The sequence below is a fragment of the Talpa occidentalis genome, unplaced genomic scaffold, assembly GCF_014898055.3.
Source record: "Talpa occidentalis isolate TD23 unplaced genomic scaffold, MPIMG_talOcc4v2.1 talOcc4.14, whole genome shotgun sequence".
Lineage (NCBI taxonomy): Eukaryota > Metazoa > Chordata > Mammalia > Eulipotyphla > Talpidae > Talpa > Talpa occidentalis.
In genome coordinates this window covers 12619853-12638316 of record NW_023601433.1, presented here as the reverse complement: position 1 = coordinate 12638316, position 18464 = coordinate 12619853, and the positions used below count along the sequence as shown (strand labels likewise).

The 18464-nt window shown below is 42.8% G+C and overlaps 1 protein-coding gene across 1 annotated transcript in view; it reads left to right on the top strand.

Moving 5' to 3' along the window:
- Positions 1 to 1022: 1022 nt before the first annotated feature.
- TARS3 (threonyl-tRNA synthetase 3) overlaps positions 1023 to 18464 on the top strand; it is a 36032-nt gene continuing 18590 nt past the window's right edge. Inside the window, exons 1-10 of the mRNA XM_054694774.1 lie at positions 1023 to 1286; positions 2157 to 2222; positions 3487 to 3683; positions 5915 to 6038; positions 7271 to 7392; positions 8870 to 8987; positions 11163 to 11227; positions 13804 to 13882; positions 14724 to 14870; positions 16029 to 16127. Of these exons, the coding sequence (XP_054550749.1) occupies positions 1023 to 1286; positions 2157 to 2222; positions 3487 to 3683; positions 5915 to 6038; positions 7271 to 7392; positions 8870 to 8987; positions 11163 to 11227; positions 13804 to 13882; positions 14724 to 14870; positions 16029 to 16127 (1281 nt within the window). The remainder of the gene's footprint in view (positions 1287 to 2156; positions 2223 to 3486; positions 3684 to 5914; positions 6039 to 7270; positions 7393 to 8869; positions 8988 to 11162; positions 11228 to 13803; positions 13883 to 14723; positions 14871 to 16028; positions 16128 to 18464) is intronic.

Sequence of the window (18464 nt, the reverse complement as noted above, 5' to 3'; positions counted from 1 at the left end):
TGAGACTATTTCTCCCAGTATGTCGTGTATCCTCCATAATGAGGCAGTGGTTTTTTTTTTTACACATATCCATAATGCCTTCATTCTTACTGTGTTTTGAACCTCTTTTACATTTTCACGTGTGTATACTTGACCATCACATACCTGTTTATGTGATGGTTGAGTAATGCTGTATATGCCCAAACTTAGGGTTTTGTGGGTCAGAAAATATGCAGTTCACAATGGCATCCTAAAGCTCCAGATTGTCTGCATTTGAATCTCAGCTCTTTTCATGCACTGGCTGTGTTTTCCTGTCAAGTCACTTATCCTCTCTGCTTCAGATTGTCCATCTGGAAATGGATATAATAGTATTTGTTATGAGTATTAAAGGATATACTATTTGTAAAGAGGTTAGAACAGTGTTTGCCACGTTCTAAGCCCTAGAAAAGTTAACAAAAATCAATTCGTGATCTGCTCAGATTTAATTTTTCGCAGAGATCTTCTGTGTACCCTGACCCTTGGGCACACTTGGCATGAAGGTCAAAGAAGCTCTATTCTCAACAGCCACTTCTTAGAAACTGGCTGCAAGACGAAAGAATGGTGACTGCCAGAACTCGCTAGAGGAGAGGAGTCACGAGTGGCGACACCCTGGCAGCCCACCGACGCACCCCTAAAGGCACACAGAGCCTGCTCAGACCCCAAGCCACTCTAGACGCGGGCTGGGGGGGGGGGCACACCTGGACAGATGCCCAGCTTCGGCCCCGCCCTCTGCACCGCGCCCACTAGAGGCCCCGCCCACTCCAGTCGCCCCGCCCACCCGCCTCCCTATGGCCCCGCCCCTGCAGCGTGCGGCCCCGCAGCCCCGCCCCTTGCGTCGCCGCAACAGCTGGCCTAGCCCCGCCCCTGCCGCCCAAGCCCCGCCCCTGCCCCGAGCCCCGCCCCCGCCGCCCAAGCCCCGCCCCCGCCGTGCGCCCAGCTGCTGCCGGCGCTCGCGGCCGCGGCCACCAGCCTGCGGGCTCCGGTGCCCGCGGGAGGACCGCGCCATGGCGGCCGAGGCCCTGGCGGCGGAGGCCGTGGCCTCGCGCCTGCGGCGGCAGGAGGAGGACATCCGCTGGCTGTGGGCGGAGGTCCGGCGGCTGAGGGATGAGCAGCTGGCCGCGCCCGCCCGGAGCCCGGCCGAGGGCCCGGGCCCCTCGCCGGAGGTGGCGCAGCTGCGGGCGGAGAACCGCGACCTGCGCCGCCGCCTGTGCCGCCTGCGCCTGTGCCTGGCCGGGGAGGAGGCCGGGCGCGCGGTGGCCGGCGCGCAGGTAACCGGGCGGCGGGCGCCCCACGGCCGCGCTGCCGGGGTGCGAGCGGCGCCCCACGAGGGCGCCCGCCCGGCCCCCTGGGCCCCGCCGCGGCCTGGGGAGCCCGGGGCCGGGGCACCCTCGGGCTCCTGCGGGAGATCTGAGGCTGTCGCTGCCCAGCCCTTCCAGCGACGCCTGGCACCCGACTTCTCCCGGAGCAGAAATAGCATTTTCCTTTGTTTGCAAAAAACTGCAGGAGTTTAAAAAATTCTCAGTTCTATCTTTGGGCAGAAAAACAGCAGCTACGTCTCCAAACTTTCCATGGCCTTGAGGGACTGGCTGGCTGGTGGTGGTGGTGGTTTGCATTGGGTGGGCTGTCTTGAAATCTGTGTATATGTTCTAATTATGTAATAGAGTATTGTAGTATTTGGGTTCGTTTAGGGACATCCCTGTGACTTGCATTTGTTAAGTTTTGAAGGCTTTCTGAGACTGCTGCGTGTTTTGTGCTTCTTAACTCAAGGTGACTGTAGTGGACTAGCAACATCTTCATGAAATGGTCCATATAAGGTCTCTGGCCTCAGCTCCCCCCACCCTTTTTCAGCTCCATTATTTGGTTAAAGTTTAGGAGGGAAAACTTTAAGGAGGAAAATATATTAAGTGTAATTAGCAAGAATGTGAAAAGGCACAAAGGGAAAAGACTGAGGCCCAGAGCAGACTTGCCCACTGGGGGTGTGGTTGGGGGGGTCACCAAACATGGGACATTTGCTGCCCGCTGGCCTGCTGGCCCTATGTCAACACCACCCTCCCCTGCCCCCTCCACCACCCTGTTTCACAAAGGTGTTGCTCTTTCTTGTCATTGGTAAGAGTTTATAATCTACCCATCTTTCTCAGCCTCCTTCTAGTGTAAGCCAAGAAAAGGACATTAAACAGAAGAAGGAAAGCAGCCTTGACAATGAGGTAAGGCATTGTTATGGAAACGATAGAAAATACTACCCGTAAGTTAAAAATGCTTACATAGTTATCTGCTTATATAGTTCAGTATGTTTATAGAGTTGCTTTTATTTTATTTTTTTTAAGATTTATTTATTTATATATACAGCACTGGGTACAGTCAGAAGCGCGGGAGGGTGAGAGAATTCACCAGAGCCAGAGCGGGGAACAGAACAGGCAGAAGGACCGAAGTACACTGCTGAGGGGAGCAGCGGGCGGCAGGAGAGGTCTGCGTGCCATGTGGGACCCTCGCCCCGTGTCCGGGGATCGAACCGGCAGTGCAGAGGCTGACGAGCAGCTTCGCAACCCAGCGCTTAACCGCTGCGCCACCGGGGAGGCCCTAGAGTTGATTTTAAATTAGAACATAATTACACCTGACCACAACAATATATTTTAAACTTTGTCAGGCTTAGATACAAGATGTCTTAACTTAGAGATGAGCTTGCCAAACAGCTGCTCCTGAATTTAAGCTGAGAGAGCAGAGCTCTTTTGTTTGGAGGAAGCTAGCTTCTTTGCTTTTTTATTTAACTCATGAAAACAACCAGAGTATTTACTGAGCATCAACAGTTAGTAAGATCTAAGGAGGAATACCTGGCCTCTAAGGTCTGTCTGGTTGAGTTACGACAAATGCAGAGAAACAACTAGAGAAAAAATTAAGATGGTATTTTAAGTGAGTGCATGTGACTGCATACATAATATGTGAAACACGGGGAAAGCTGGGTGTAGTAGTTAGAAGTGGTGAGCTTTTTTTTTTAAAGATTTATTTATTTATGTATACAAGAACTGGGGTACAGCTAGAGGGGTGTGTGTGGGGGGGGGGTGAGAGGATTCCCCGGACAGAGTGGGGAACAGAACAGGCAGATTGACTGAAATACACTGCTGAGGGGAGCAGCGGGTGAGACAGGAGAGGTCTGCTGCGCCATGTGGGTGGCTCCATGGCAGGCTGGGGATCGAACTTGTGCTGCAGTGGCTGTGGATAGCTTCATAGGTTGTGTCTTAACCCATTGCGCCACCAGGGAGGCCCTAGAAGAGGTGGGCTTTGAGCTGGACCTAGAGTATTAAGACAAGAAGTCAACCAAATGGAGAGGAATTTTCAGGAGTTGAGAGCCGTAGTGCCCGCTAGTACCGGAAATGACCAATGTCTTGCTGACTATGGAATTTATTTCGAGCTGAACAATTAGGAAAAAGTGGACTGGGTATGTTAACCTTATTGTATTCTTATGATTTCCAGGGGAAAAATCAACCAAGTTTCATAAAGGAAAGATTGAAGTTTTTTGAAATATTGAAGAAAGACCAGCAGCTCTTACTTGCCTCATATGGAAAAAAGGGCAATACCAGCAACACGATCACAATAAGAATGGCTGATGGGAAGACAGTGGAAGGGGAAGTTTGCAAAACAACACCGTATCAAGTGGCTGCTGAAATCAGGTAAACTGTAGTTTGGAGAAGGTATTCAGATGTATTATGGCACCAAACCTTGGGCAATATGAGTTCTTAGGGACTGCTAAACTATTTTTTTTTTCTTGCTTAGTTGATTAAATGTAATTAGTTAATTCTTTCTCTTTGATTTCTAAAAATATATAAATAACAAATAAGTAATTGAATCTTAGAAAATAAGCTCTTCCTCCTTGAATGGCCAAAATTTTAAAGGTGTAGTCAAAACGTATAGTAGAGAAAAATATATAGTCTTTGATAGGCCACATTATATTGACTTTGTTCGTTAAGATATTCCTGTGAGCCTTTCTAGGTCTTTCGCTGGAGTCGGGGTCTGCAAACCTAAGTCCAAGCCGTTGTGTCACCAGTAACTAACCATGGGCGGTTGGTCCTTCAGTCTGATCACTTAGGCTTTTCAAGTCTGTTTTCTTACATCTCAGTGGAAATCCTGCTTTTCCCATTTACCTTATGAAGTTGTAAAGGTTAAACAAAACCCTGTATTTCCTTAAACACTCTGAAAAATGAAACATCATCAGACAGGTTAAAAAAAAAAGGTTTCTAATGATAGATTGAAGATGACTATGTGTTATGGCTATTATCAGTCCTGAAATAAGTCCTTTGAATGCCCTAGAAAACTAGATACATTAATGAAGTTATGTCATTTTGATTCATGTTAATTCCCAGCATTAAGTACAGTTCTTCAGAAACTATAATACAAAACTGCCATGTAAATAAACTTTTATTATTGAAAAAGCAAACTTTTCAACAATTGAAATCCTCAGATTTCCTTTGAAATAAGATCATATTTCTCTTGATCTTATCATATCATGTACCCTAAAGGCCTCTCCCAACCTGTTCCCATGTTTTCCAGGACAGAGGAATAGATGGAAAAGGGGAAAATGGGCTTTGAAGCAAAATTAAGTCTGTGTCTTCATGGGGAGTCAGGTTGCAAGTTAGCATATTAAGGACTGAGAATCCCTATCTGGAGAAAGCTGTTCAGGAAAACAAAGTTATTTGATGATCGAACATGTTCTTCATTATGCACCGGTGAGAGGTGTCTCCATAGAGTCAAATTTAAAAGCACTGCCCTCAACTTTACTAACCAAGGGGTTGCAGGAGGTTCTGAAAGATAAAATTGCCCTAAACTAAAGGGCAGGCAGAGCTGTATCAGACAAACCAGGCTGCATGGCTACAGACTGTCCAGCAGCTGAGTTCAGGACCAAAACTGTCAACTGGGATGTTGAGGCTTAAAAAAAAAAAAAAAACAACGGTTGAACTGTGTCAGAAGTCTGATTAGTTATCCCGAACCTTTATGGGTTAAAGAAGGTTAACGTCAAAAAAGAAATACAAAATTACAGGAACCAGGAGTAGTAGACATCAACATGTCTTTCTCAGTTTTTGACAGATAAAATAAAAATGAAAATTATATGTGTCTGAATAATGACATATAAAGTGACTTAGTGGCTTCTCACAGACCTCTGTGCTCTGCAGGCAGGGACAGTGCCATCCCTCTTGGCATCTATGGTCATGCTTTAGGAGCTTCAGAATCTTAGTAAGATGCAGAAACAGTTCACATTATGTGAGTAAAATGAGTCCATTTTGAATTCAGCAAACAGTGTGTGTGTGTGTGTGTGTGTGTGTGTGTTTCTACAGGGGAGTCCATGTAGAAAAAAACTGAAAAGACATGGCAAAATGTTACAGAAAATTCTGGGTGGAGAAAGAAAATATGATTGTAATTTTATTCTTTGTGCTTTCTCTGTTTTCCAAAACATAGTATTACTTTTGTACTTGAGATAAATATTACAAAATCATATTGTTCTCTTAGTTTATATTTGTACTTTCTTTTTTTTAAACATTGATTTATTTATGCATACAAGAACTGCGTTACAGGTCAGACATGGGGTGGGTGAGAGGATTCACCAGAGACAGAGGGGGAATTGAACAGGCAGACTGGCTGAAATACACTGCTGAGGGGAGCAGCGGGCAAGACAGGAGAGGTCTGATGTACCATGTGGGTAGCTCCTTGTCCTATGGGGATCGAACTTGCGCTGCAGAGGCAGTAAATAGCCTCATAGTGCTGTGCTTAACCCTCTGGGCCACCAGGGAGGCCCTACATTTGTACTTTCTATCCACTTTCAAAAACTGGATATAATGTTAATTTTTTGTTTTAATGAGTCATTCCAGCCTATGATCAGGTTAACTCCCCAGTGATTTTCTCTCACTAGTCAAGAGCTGGCTGAAAGCACGGTAGTAGCCAAAGTTAATGGTGAATTATGGGATTTGGACCGTCCATTGGAAGGGGATTCTACCCTGGAGCTGCTTATGTTTGATAACGAGGAAGCTCAAGCTGTAAGTACTGAAAACCAACCAACCAAACTTTGGATATTTTTGTTGTAAACTATGATATACATGAAGCCACGTATCAAAGTCAAGGATAATGAGTGTTGTGGCCTTCTAAGATATAAAATTTGCATCATGGTATTTAATAAATATATAAGTTTTAATGGAATGGATGTCTAGAAATGTTTTTTAAGGTGCCCATATTTGTCATTTCTTAAAACAATTATTTCCTGGGCCTCCCCTGGTGGCGCAGCTGTTGAGCGCTGGGCTGTGAAGCCGCCCACAGCCTCTGCAGTGCCGTTTGATCCCCGGCCGCCCAGCGAGGGTCCCACATGGCGCACAGATCTCTCCTGCCACCCGTTGCTTCCCTCAGCAGTGTATCTCGTCAGTCTGCCTGTTCTGCTCTCCGCTCTAGCTCTGGTGAATTCTCTCACCCTCCTGCGCTACTGACTGTACCCACTGTTTGCATAAATAAATAAATAAATCTTTAAAAAAAAAACAAAAACAATTACTTCCTGAAGTTAGAATGCTGTAATTATTAAATCGATGTGTATTCGAAATGAATTTCAAAGGACTTTTTAAAATGGATTTCTATATATGAGAATTAGAAAAAATTACCAAAACTCAAATATCCTTCAAATACTTATTAATGTAATAGCCTATAAATAGAGACATTTCCACATAGGTTTCTGATATACTTGTCTCCTTAGCCTTGCAGACTCCCTTCAAGCTGTCCATTATCTGCATAGAAACCTATGATTAGCACAGGTACATTAATTGTGACACTTAGGCTAAATTTCTTGGTTTATTATTCCAGGCTGTTAGAACCATATCATAATGGCTTTTAGAATAAAGCTATTCAGTAGTTCAGCAACATATCCGCTTGCTTGTTCATATTCTTTTTTTTTTTTTAAGATTTATTTATTTATTTAAAGAAGCATTGGGTACAGTCAGAGGCACGGAGGTTGAGAGGATTCACCAGAGCCAGAGTGGAGAGCAGAATAGGCAGACTGACGAAATACACCGCTGAGGGGAGCAGCGGGCATGGCAGGAGAGGTCTGCGCGCCATGTGGGACCCTCGCTGGCGGCTGGGGATGGAACCGGCGCTGCAGAGGCTGTGGGCAGCTTCGCAGCCCAGCTCTCAACCGCTGCACCACCAGGGAGGCCCTGTTCATAGTCTTTATGATTAATTTTCTATGACATAAGTTTGAAAGCCCGTGGCTCTGTGTCTGTGCTTGCAGGTGTACTGGCACTCCAGTGCTCATGTCCTCGGGGAGGCCATGGAGCTCTACTATGGCGGCCACCTGTGCTATGGCCCCCCCATTGAAAATGGATTTTATTACGACATGTTCATGGAAGACAGGTAACACCACTGAACGTTCACATCTTATTCCATGTCATGATGTGATGACACATGGGTTAACCATTTTTGAAAAAATATTTTTTATTAGTTTAGATACCAGGGCCACTTCACAAATAGTTTTCTGTCTTTTCCCCAGAAGGAAGTATTGTGCTATTTATCTAATCTGGGACTTGCTCGAATATAATACTAACTGAGATTAGAATCACAAGTGAACCCCTAGGGAGCAGTGAACTCTCTCTGTGCCATGGTAACCAAGTCTCACACACACCAATATTGGGCGGGGAAGTTCAGAGGCTCACGTTCAATAGGTGTGGACTGGAAGTCATTAGCAACAAGCCCTGCCCCAGCCTTCCCTATATTTCTCATAGTTGCAGTTGCCAGAGCTGAAACCTGAGGGTCCTTCACATTCCTGCCCTTCCCCACCTCCCCACCACCCAGCCACTCAGCCCAGGTCTGCCAGTGTTATCTCTAAATCTCCCATCCTCTGCTCCTCTCTACTCAGCCTTACCTTAGACCCGCAGTCTCTTGCCTGGATGACTATGGTATGTTTTGCCTTTATCTGACTCCTACACCCGGCTTAACCGATGTCCCCAACTGAGCTTCCAGTCCTCTGGGGTGTCCTGCTTTCATGGTGTCCAACTTCACTTCTGGTTACCCCCACCCCAGCTCTCACGCCACTGGGTTTGTGACTGACTTCCTGCTTCATGTGCTGCCTTGAGGCCAGTGATGGAGCCCTGAACAGATGAGTTGTGTCCTCGTGAAGCCAACAGTCTAGTTGGGGGATGACAGGCCATAAGCGAACCAGCAGGTACCACTCTCAGGTGGTAACAGGAGCTCCCAGGCATGGAAGGTGTGTGCCTTGCCAGGCAGGGGGGTCAGGAAAACATCATGTGACATTGAAGCAGGTGCCAAGGTGGAGGTGGGGAGCAAGTACTGAAACAACTGGGAATTTGGGGGAGGAACATGCCAGGCCGCTGTGAAACAAATGAAGCTTGTTTAAGGCATTGTGGGGAAGCCAGTGTGACTGGAGGTCAGGCATGCTGAGCGGATCCCAATTGCCCTTGGTAGCACCTGATGCTGCAGTTCAAGCTCACAGATCTTTCTCCCAACCTGGACCCCGCGGTCAGGGACCATTGTATACAACTCCTGAACAGAGCAGAAACGTGCGAAGGAGACTGCCTAGAACAGGCTTAGAGGAGCTAACATTTAACATCCTCTATTCTAGCACTTTCCAAACTGCATAGCTCATCACAGAGAGAACTGAAGGCATCATCCATTGATGCCTCAGTCACCCACTTTGTGACACTGGATTATTTGCCTTGTGTGCGAGTGCTTGGCTTGGACAATAAAATACCCGACCCCTCAGCTTAGAAAGCATGTCAATTAGAGAAAAAAGGCCAGGGGGCAAAAGGTCACTAGAAAGAGCATCATCGTGTCTGAAAAATCTGTGTTCATCCCTGCCTGCTCTTGTTTTCAGAGCTGTGTCCAGCACAGAGCTGTTGGCCCTGGAGGACATGTGTCGGGCCATCATGAAAGAGAAGCAGCCTTTCGAGAGATTGGAGGTCAGCAAGGACGTCCTCCTAGAAATGTTTAAGGTAATAACTCTTTAGAATACGGAAACCTGGCTGCTAGGAATATAACAAATAATTATCATAGCCAATGTTTGTTTCTTTTTTATAAATAATTGCTGCTTCCTGTGCTGTTCCAAACAGTTCAGCAACCTGTGTGAGGTTGCTACCAGTCACTCCATGTGGTGTTTCCCAATTTCCTAAAAATTTTCATGCAGACATAGGTAGGTCAAAGGCCAGGTGTATGGTTTTCATACGTGTCCTTATAAATCTGATTAGGATTTGATTAGTATTTCTAATATTTTGACTATCCAATAACATTTACCATGCCATATAAAATTCTATATTTTTGCTTTGAGGCATTCTGTTACTTTTTTTTTTAAATTTTAGCCTAGAATAACCTAGAATCAAATGTCAGCTTTATATTATTTTGACCAATATACTTAAATATCCTTCCTTTGAGTTTTGAAATCATACACATCAAAGAAGCCCATAATTTGAAGGTGCTATTTTAGCTTTGTGGGTTTGCATTAAAAATAGATTTGGATTGGTGAAATTAGAGTTCCTCTTTTTCGGTGACAAAACATAAAATGATTCATCTTAACCATCTTTAAAGGCATAGTTGTGTGATATTCACATTGCTGTGTACCCATCACCAAGGTCCATTTCCAGGGCTCCCTCATCTTCTCGGCAGGAGCTCTGAGCCCATCTCACACTGATACCTCTCTCCCTCTAGGAACTTCCATATAAATGGAGTCACACAGTAGCTGGCCTTTTGTGACTGTTCACTCAGTATAATGTTCTTATGGTTCATTCAAGTTGTAGAATGTGTCAAAATCTCTTTCCTCGTGAGGCTGAATAATGTCCCACTGTGTATATGTCACTTTTTGTTTATTCATTCAACTGTCAATAGACACTGGGTTTCTTCTGCCTTTTGACAATGTGAAATATGTTACTCTGGACATGAATGTACACATATTTGTTCAAGTTCCTGCTTTCATTTATTTTGGATGTATACACAAAAGTGGAATTACTGAAAACGTGGGAAAAAATCTGTGTTTTATTTTTTGAACAACTGCCATGGTATTTGCCACACCATTTTACATCCCACCATCAGTACACAATGGTTCCAGTTTCTCCACATTCTGGCCATCACTTGCTATTTTCTGGGATTTTTTGTTTGTTTGTTTGTTTGTTTTTTATGATCTCTATCCTGGTCGGTATGCGTGGTATCTCATTGTGATTTTGATTTGCATTTCTCTAATGACCGGTGAGACCGAGCATCTTTTTGTGTGCTTATTGCCCATTTGTATGTCTTCTTTAGACAAGTGTCTACTCAAGGCCTTTGCCCATTTTGAATTGGGTTTTCTTATTCTTGAGTTGTAGGAATCATAGATATTAATCTTTTATCAGATATGTGATTTGCAATTTTTTCTCCCATTCTGTGGGTTGAGATCTAAATTAGATCACAGCAAAGAAAATTGATTTGATTTCAACATAGAAGTCTGAAAACTTAAATCATACAATTCTTTTTCCTCCCAGCATCCACCTCCTTTAAGTAGTTTACTTAATGTAAAGAATCTGGCACCATGAGAATAATGATGAAAGTGGAAAAGAAAGGGGAAGTCTCTCTACATTTTCACATGTAAAGATATAATCATTTACCATAAACTTCATTTTCATATAAATTAGTGCTGTAGCTGTGTCCTCAAAATTGAATTTATTGCATATAGTTAAAATTGGAATCTTCCAGAACAGGGCTGACCAATAGAAAGATAATGCAGTCCACAAATCTGAGCCATATGTATAATCCAAAGCTTTCTGGCAGTTGCATTTCATAACTAAAAGATAGGTGAAATTAGTTTTTATAACATTTTATAAAACCTTAATCTATCAAAAATATCTTTAATGTGTACCCCATATAAAAAATAGTCAAGAAACTATTTAATCCAGGATGCCCATGAGATGCAGTGGCTTTGCACTCACAGTGAGTCTCATTTCAGATTCGTTACATTTCAAGTCCTCTGTGATGGGCTCCTGGCTCTGGTGCTGGAAGGCACAGCTGAGGCTGTGAACTCTACATCCCCAGGGTCTCAGCACCTGGAATATAGAAGATGCCCTTCAGTGCTTATTGAACAAAGTAAAAAAAAAAAAAATTTAAACATTTTCTGAAATAACATGTAAATATATTTTTCTTTATAGTACAATAAGTTTAAATGCCGCATCCTGAATGAGAAGGTTAACACTCCAACCACCACAGTTTACAGGTAAGGGGTGTGTGTGAATTTTAAACATTGTTCACTGGAGACATCCGCAGTAGACGCAGTCTGGCTTTGGGTGGGTGGTCTAATTACCAGTCTGTGTGGTTGCTGTACAGAGTTCAGTTAGGGACTTTGAAATATTACCACCAAAAGAAAAAAAAATTTTTCTCATTTTTATTTATCAGGATGGTACCATAATCCAAATTTTGTTTTCTGGATGTGAACTTTAACACAGTCTTTCTCCATGTGGGTAAGACTGTATTTGCTGCAGGGAAAGGAATGTTGCTTCTTCCTTCCACATTCTTATGAATGTGGCCGTGGGAGCTTCTACGGGTCATCTTGTCACACACTGATTCTCAGCCTCGTGCTATGCTCCCCAGAGTCCAAACCCATCAACCTTCAGGTGTTAGCAGGACACGCATGATCAAGCAGAAAGAAATTGTTGGGAAACAAAAACATAGCTAGACGGGAAAGAAGAGAGAAGTGGAAGCAAGACCAGAATGACTTTGTGTTTTCTACCCATCAGGCTTCTGAGCCCCTTTTTATTCACCCATTTGTTAAGCCACTTGATGGGGATGCTGTCCCCCATTTCTGTTCGTTATGGCCCCACCTTAGAAGATCTAGTATCTGTATAGTTCCAATCACAAATATCCTCCAGCAAGGTACTTTTATTCCACAGTCAGGTACTGACAGTTCTCTGCTTTATTGTACTGTAAGTAAAAACTCACTCCCTTCCTGGAAAGTCAAATATAATGCTTTTCTTAATTATAACTCCTTGCCATTTGACATTGAAGTGGGATACCATGTTTATCTTGCTTTTTGTCACTCTCTGGTAAGATTTTACCTATAATACAAATAAATGCTAATATGACCATTTTTAAGTTAAAAATAAGGGAAGAAACCGAAAAAATATGTCAAGTTAAATTTCTGGCTTCTAACCCTTGCTCTTTTTAAAATCTTATTTACGTCAGCATTGACACTTATTTATCAGTTTGAACGATTTGTATTTAAATTTTGGAAATTGAATCTTTTTTTTAATGGGACTATATGAACTTGGAGCATTGAATCTTTGCTACTAACTAGACATTCCCTCCATTCCTCTGAGCATTGACTATGCCTCCATCTGGACAGAGAACTCTATATTAAGCCTGGTCATTCAAAGAAGTGACATTTCATATTTAAAGCTTCATCCTAGTTTGGTGAATAAGCCAATTCCTTTACAGAAAGATACATAAAATACATAAAAATAATTACATAAATTATTCACTGTAATTGTTGACTATTTAACCAGTGAACTTTAAAAATACTTAAAATTGGTTGGAATCATTAAGGAACAACTCACTTTCCTCGCTAAAGTTTCCTTAAGTTGGTTGGTGTTAAGTGCCCTTCCCTCTAACCTTTGTTCTTAGTATGTAACTATTAATATTCCTGCACTTAAGAAAAGTCTGTGCTTGTTAAGGTTTGGGGGTTCTTGTTCATTATAAGCATAAGCAGGTCCCCAGCTTCAGCTGGGTGTCATTTCTCACCTAAACTCTTGCCTGAGATTTGCATCCTAAATAACTGTACTGTTTTAATAAACTGCAAGGCAAGCAGGCATTTTTCATAAAACCAGAGGGCCAAAAACAAATAAAAAAACTTTTTGATATTTACTTATTTAATAGACTTGATTTTTTTTTAAAAGATTTATTTATTTATACAAGCACTGGGTACAGTCAGAAGCGTGGGAGGGTGAGAGAATTCATCAGAGCCAGAGCGGGGAGCAGAACAGGCAGACTGATGAAGTACACTGCTGAGGGGAGCAGCGGGTGGCAGGAGAGGTCTGTGCGCCATGTGGGACCCTCGCCCGGTGGCCGGGGAATGGGCAGGGGAAGGAACTGGCGCTGTAGAGGTTGCGGGCAGCTTTACAACCCAGCACTCAACCGCTGCGCCACCCGGGAGGCCCATAGACTTGACATTTTTAGAGCAAGTGAAAGGAAGGTAGAGACTTCGCATATCCCCCGCCGACATACGTGCAGAGTCACCCCCACTATCAGCATCCCCCACCAGAGAGTCCATGAGATACCATTGAGGAACTCATGCTGACACATCACCCCTGCACTCCACAGTTTGTGTTACTATTCACTCTAGGAGCTGTACATTCTTGGGGTTTGGCAAAGTTTATTTTTAAAGTGTTGGTTTAATGCCTTTTGTATAAATTACAGATGATTTTGGTTTTTGATATTAGTTTAGAGCAGGGGAATAGCTTTTTGATTTTTATGACAGTGGAAGTTTTTGGGGGGGCCTTGGGACGTGACAATGAAAAGTGCTGTCTCTGTAGGCAGTTTCTTTCCAAAGATTCTGCAGCTTTGGAATTTGAGAGGGAAGACTGGGACCTGAGGCTTGATGAATTGCCTCTCTCCTTTGCCCTAAATTAAAAATTAAAGTTTGATTTCACTTACATTGCCCCTAAGTTAAAAATTACCCCTAGATATACAAATAAGTGAAATCTTTCACTTAAAAAATAGGAGTCTCAACATGGTTTATAATGAATAGTCCCAAAAGATACAACTGTGTCTGCGCATGTCTTAAATATCTCCTGCTAGGTGCGGTCCACTGATTGACCTCTGTAAAGGCCCCCATGTGAGACACACTGGAAAAATTAAAGCCATTAGAATTTTCAAGGTAAGGATTGATTTCTTTTTTAAATATATGAAAACCCAGGTTGAACTAGAAAATATGGAATTGCACCTGTATCTTTTATAACCTGAACATCACCCTGTTTTAAAATACTTCATTTTTAATTTTTACGTGATATTCTACAAATAACAGTTTTTTAGAATTTTGAGAATTAGAACTTCATATGTAGTTTCGTTGTTTATCATTCGCTTTCTGTAAGTGATACAGTGCATTTATTTTGCATGTGATATTTAAGACATAGTTGGGCATATTGTTGTTTTCTTGGGTCACCCTATTGTGAGCCAGAACTTTTATCTGCATGTGAGACTAAGCTACTGTAGGAAAAGAATAAAAAATGGGGATACGATGACATGATGGAGAAATAAAAAAGGGGGGTACGATGATGTGATGGAGGGAATCAGGAGGCTTGGGGCTGACTTTGCTGACCTGACCTGCCTGGGCCTTGGCTTTCTCAGGTAAATAAGGGGTGATACAGCCACTTAATCATTCACTGTGCATCAGCGAGGCCAACCCTCACTTCCTGTATCTTCTTCCTCTGCTGCTCCCCTCCTTGGTGATCGCAGTGGCTTTTAGCCTTCTCTCCTTTCTACCCTTTCTCATTTTTTATTCTTCGATTCCACACAGACTCCTCACATAATTTACTGACTAGTGGCATAATTTGGGCTGGGAAGGTTTAAATGGAGGCAAGAGCCTCTCCAGCACTACAATAAGCTGCCTTTAAGTAAGCTGTGCTCACGCGGCAGGAGGGGCTGGAGGACCTAACTAGGGGGGGCTTTTATTGGTATCTCACGTGTGACGTGCTGTCCCAATCTGGTTTGATGTCCAGAATTCCTCGACTTACTGGGAGGGCCGTCCTGAGATGGAAACCCTGCAGAGGATCTATGGGGTGTCCTTTCCTGATAACAAGATGATGAAGACCTGGGAAAAGCTCCAAGAGGAAGCCAAGAACCGAGACCACAGGAAAATCGGGAAGGTGTGCTGCCGGTCCCAGTCACCCCTGAGTGGGACACCCCTTTATTGGCTTATGGTTATGTCTCCAAAATAATTGCCTTAGAATGTCATTTCTTGTCCTCTCTGTCTTCCACTTTGCTGGGGCTCATGCTGTTAAGTTCTTTCATGCTGATACCCCACATGTCTTCTACCTCTTTCTTCGTGTATCTTTCATCAGGTGTTAAAACTGCAGTCTTCTTTCGTTTTTGTCATGTTATAACCACAGCTTTTTCTTTTTTTTTTTTTATAGGTTGTGTCTTTTTTTAAAAAAAGATTTATTTATTTATTTATACAAGAACTGGGGTACAGGTCAGATGTGCAGGAGGGTGAGAGGATTCACCAGAGACAGAGCAGGGAGCAGAACAGGCAGATTGACTGAAATGCACTGCTGAGGGGAGCAGCGGGTGAGACAGGAGAGGTCTGCTGTGCCATGTGGGTTTCTCCCCAGCTGGCTGGGATCGAACCCGCACTGCAGAGGCTGCGAACAGCTTCACAGTGCTGCGATCAACCGCCTGTGCCACCAGGGGAGGCCCCATAGCTTTTTCTTTAAAAATTGAGTATATTTGATAAGACTTTGGGAATTAGAGCAGAAAGAAAGAATAAAATTTAAAGGCAAGTGGAGCTGGGTGTCAGCCTTGCCAGTCGTGAGCTGTGCCGCAGGTGGCCCTGGCACTGCTTGCTCAATGTCCCCGATGCTGCTAACCTTGTGGGGTTGACGAGAGGACAGAGGCGGGGTGACGTGGCTGGCAGGGGCACGTGACAGGGTGATAATGGTCACCATTGCTTGCAGCCCACGCCTGACGGTGGGTTTATCTGATCATTTTGCCTGCTATCCAGTAAGAAATTAGCAGTAAATTAAAAGGCAAAATAAAAGCTTAGTTTAAAGCTAAGTAGCCATGAATATGAATTGTACTTGCACACATACTGTGGTGTATATAGTTAGACATACGTATTGCAGACTTTGGAATGTCAACTACTAGAAGGTGGAAATTATAACTAAAATTTATAAACTAAATATTCTACCAAATTGAATGAATAATTTATAAACTAAAATGTGTTTTGTTCCCAGCATGTCACATGTGTGCAGTAAACATTAAGCAATGGCAGTGAAATTTGAGGTGCAATTATTGTTTTAATCTAGGAACAAGAACTTTTCTTTTTCCATGATCTGAGTCCTGGAAGCTGTTTTTTTCTTCCTAGAGGAGCGTTCATTTATAACACATTGATGGATTTCATACGAGTAAGTTAATTTAGAAATTATTTATTTCTTATCTGCACTGTATATTTTACTATCTTCTCTTGTAGTAAAATGGGCAAACATTTCCCTTAATTTTATTTTAGTAATATTTAAAATTTTGTACCTAAAAGAGAAATACTGAATGATGTCTTCTAACAAAAATATTGAGATAAATGGTATTTTCCCTAACTAAAATTCATTCTTGGATTTTAGTCAATGTGCCTATTATCCATATAAATTTCTAGCGCTTACAATACAAAGATAAGCCTTAGACCAAATATGGAACTCTCTATGAGACAGAAGAAAGGAGGAAGTGTCATATCTGGCACAGAATACTAAACTGTGACTCTTTGCTTCTCAAAATGTGCTCCTTTGTGGTCTGATGTGACTACCAGGTGGCTTGACAGCTCCAAAGCACAGAGTGAAAAAACAATTCAGTAAAATACCTACTTGTAATCCAAGCTCATAGATTAGAAAGTCTCCACTAGGACTATTTGGATACTCTAGGGGATCCTTGTGGAATATTAGGGCTGCATTTCCTTTCGTGTGCTTTTGGTCTTTACTATAATTAATACATAAACTTTTGGTTTACCCAGTTTTCTTTTTGCATATCACTAATTCATCTGCAACTTTCTATTAAAACTAAGAAACTCCTTACAGCATCTTCTGATGATTCAAATAATTTCTCGGTAATTTGTTTTTCCATGTGGTCCTCTTGCTCCAGAACTAAATTGCTGCTAAGATTCTTGCCAAATTATGTCTGAAGCCTTCTTTTCATCAGCATCCTGGCTACTTCCCTCAAATCTCTCCTCTGCTGAATCCCATTTGTCCTGATGCTGTACCTTCCTTCTCCCAGCTCACCCCTCTCATTTAGGAGAGCACTTTCTTTAGGAGCTTCCTGAGAAAAGGGCACATGGAATGAACTGGTTATTCTTTGTCTGCATCACCAGACTCCCTTTCCTTCCTTCTCTTTTTATCCTGGTGCCCCTGGAGGCCAACCAGTATGGGCTCTCTCACCTGGGCTCCATACCTTCTGTAGGGACTGGTCAGTGCTTAGCCAGGGTAGTCAGGGGATGGAGAGGTGAGACTTGAAGACTCATTGAAAATTATCAGAGGTGTCAGCAGTTGGTAGTGATCAGCACAGCTGCTGTTTGGGATGTATTGTTTTTGCCAGAAAATCAACACTTTCCCTGGCACCTTGAAATGGCTAGATTGGGTGTGGAGTGTGTAGAGAGCAAATAGTGGCCTTAAAGGAATCTCTTATATTTTATAGATGCAAGATGCATATGGCTGATGGTCAGGCCCAAGGTCTGATTGTGTGGGTTGCTGAATTATACAGCCATTTACACACAGAACCACAATGGTCTGTTATGCCAAGGTAAGGGTATTGGTGGGAAGGCTTGGAATGGGAATATTTAACAGAATATTTAACAGATGAGTTAGAGAACTTCAAACTCACAGATAATGCTTGTCTGAAGAAATTGGCCTTTCTGTGCAAAAACAAAGAAAAACTGGGACATCGCCCATTTTTTCTCTTGGGTTTCTGTTGTATGGCCTTGCCTCTTCCCATATCTAGTAATTTTTTTAATATTCTAGATATTATATATAAAAATAGCTGCAGAGTCTGTAGATATTGTTATATTCCACTAAAGCATTTCCTCTCTGCTGGGACTGAAGACTGACCTCTCAATTCAACCAGAAGATGAGCAGAGTAGGGCTTCTATTTTGATAAGACAGTCTACCTCTGATTCATCTATGCACTCAAGTGGAAGCTGCGGCCAGAGTGTAAGTTGCATTTATTAAAATGCACAAATCTGAAGCACATAGCTTGGACATTTTCACACATGTGCAAATCAAGACATAGAACACTTATATCCTCTCATAATGTCCTGTTGGGCCTCTTCCCAGTCAGTACCTGCCTCCTCTCACCTGAGATAATCTCTGCACTGATTTCTATTACCATAGATTAGTTGTACCTGGTCTTAAACTTGTTGTAAATGGAATCATAGTATTTGCCATTGTGTTTCTGGATCCTTTTGTTTAACTTTCTGTCTGAGATTCATCCAAGTCTTTTGTAATAGTTTTTCCCCCCTATTGTTTTTGAGATATGCCACTTTATGAGTATAGTACAATTTTTTCATTCTCTTATTGTTGTACATTTAGGTTGTTTCTAGTTTGGAGCTATTAGGTGTGAAGCTGCTGTGAACATCTTTGTACCTGTCTTTATGTGCATGCAAGTACCTACTTCTCTTGGGTATACTCCTAGGGGTGGAATTGTCAGGTCATAAGGTAGCATTAACTGGCTCCTTAAAAACATGCCAAACAGTTTTTATGTGGATG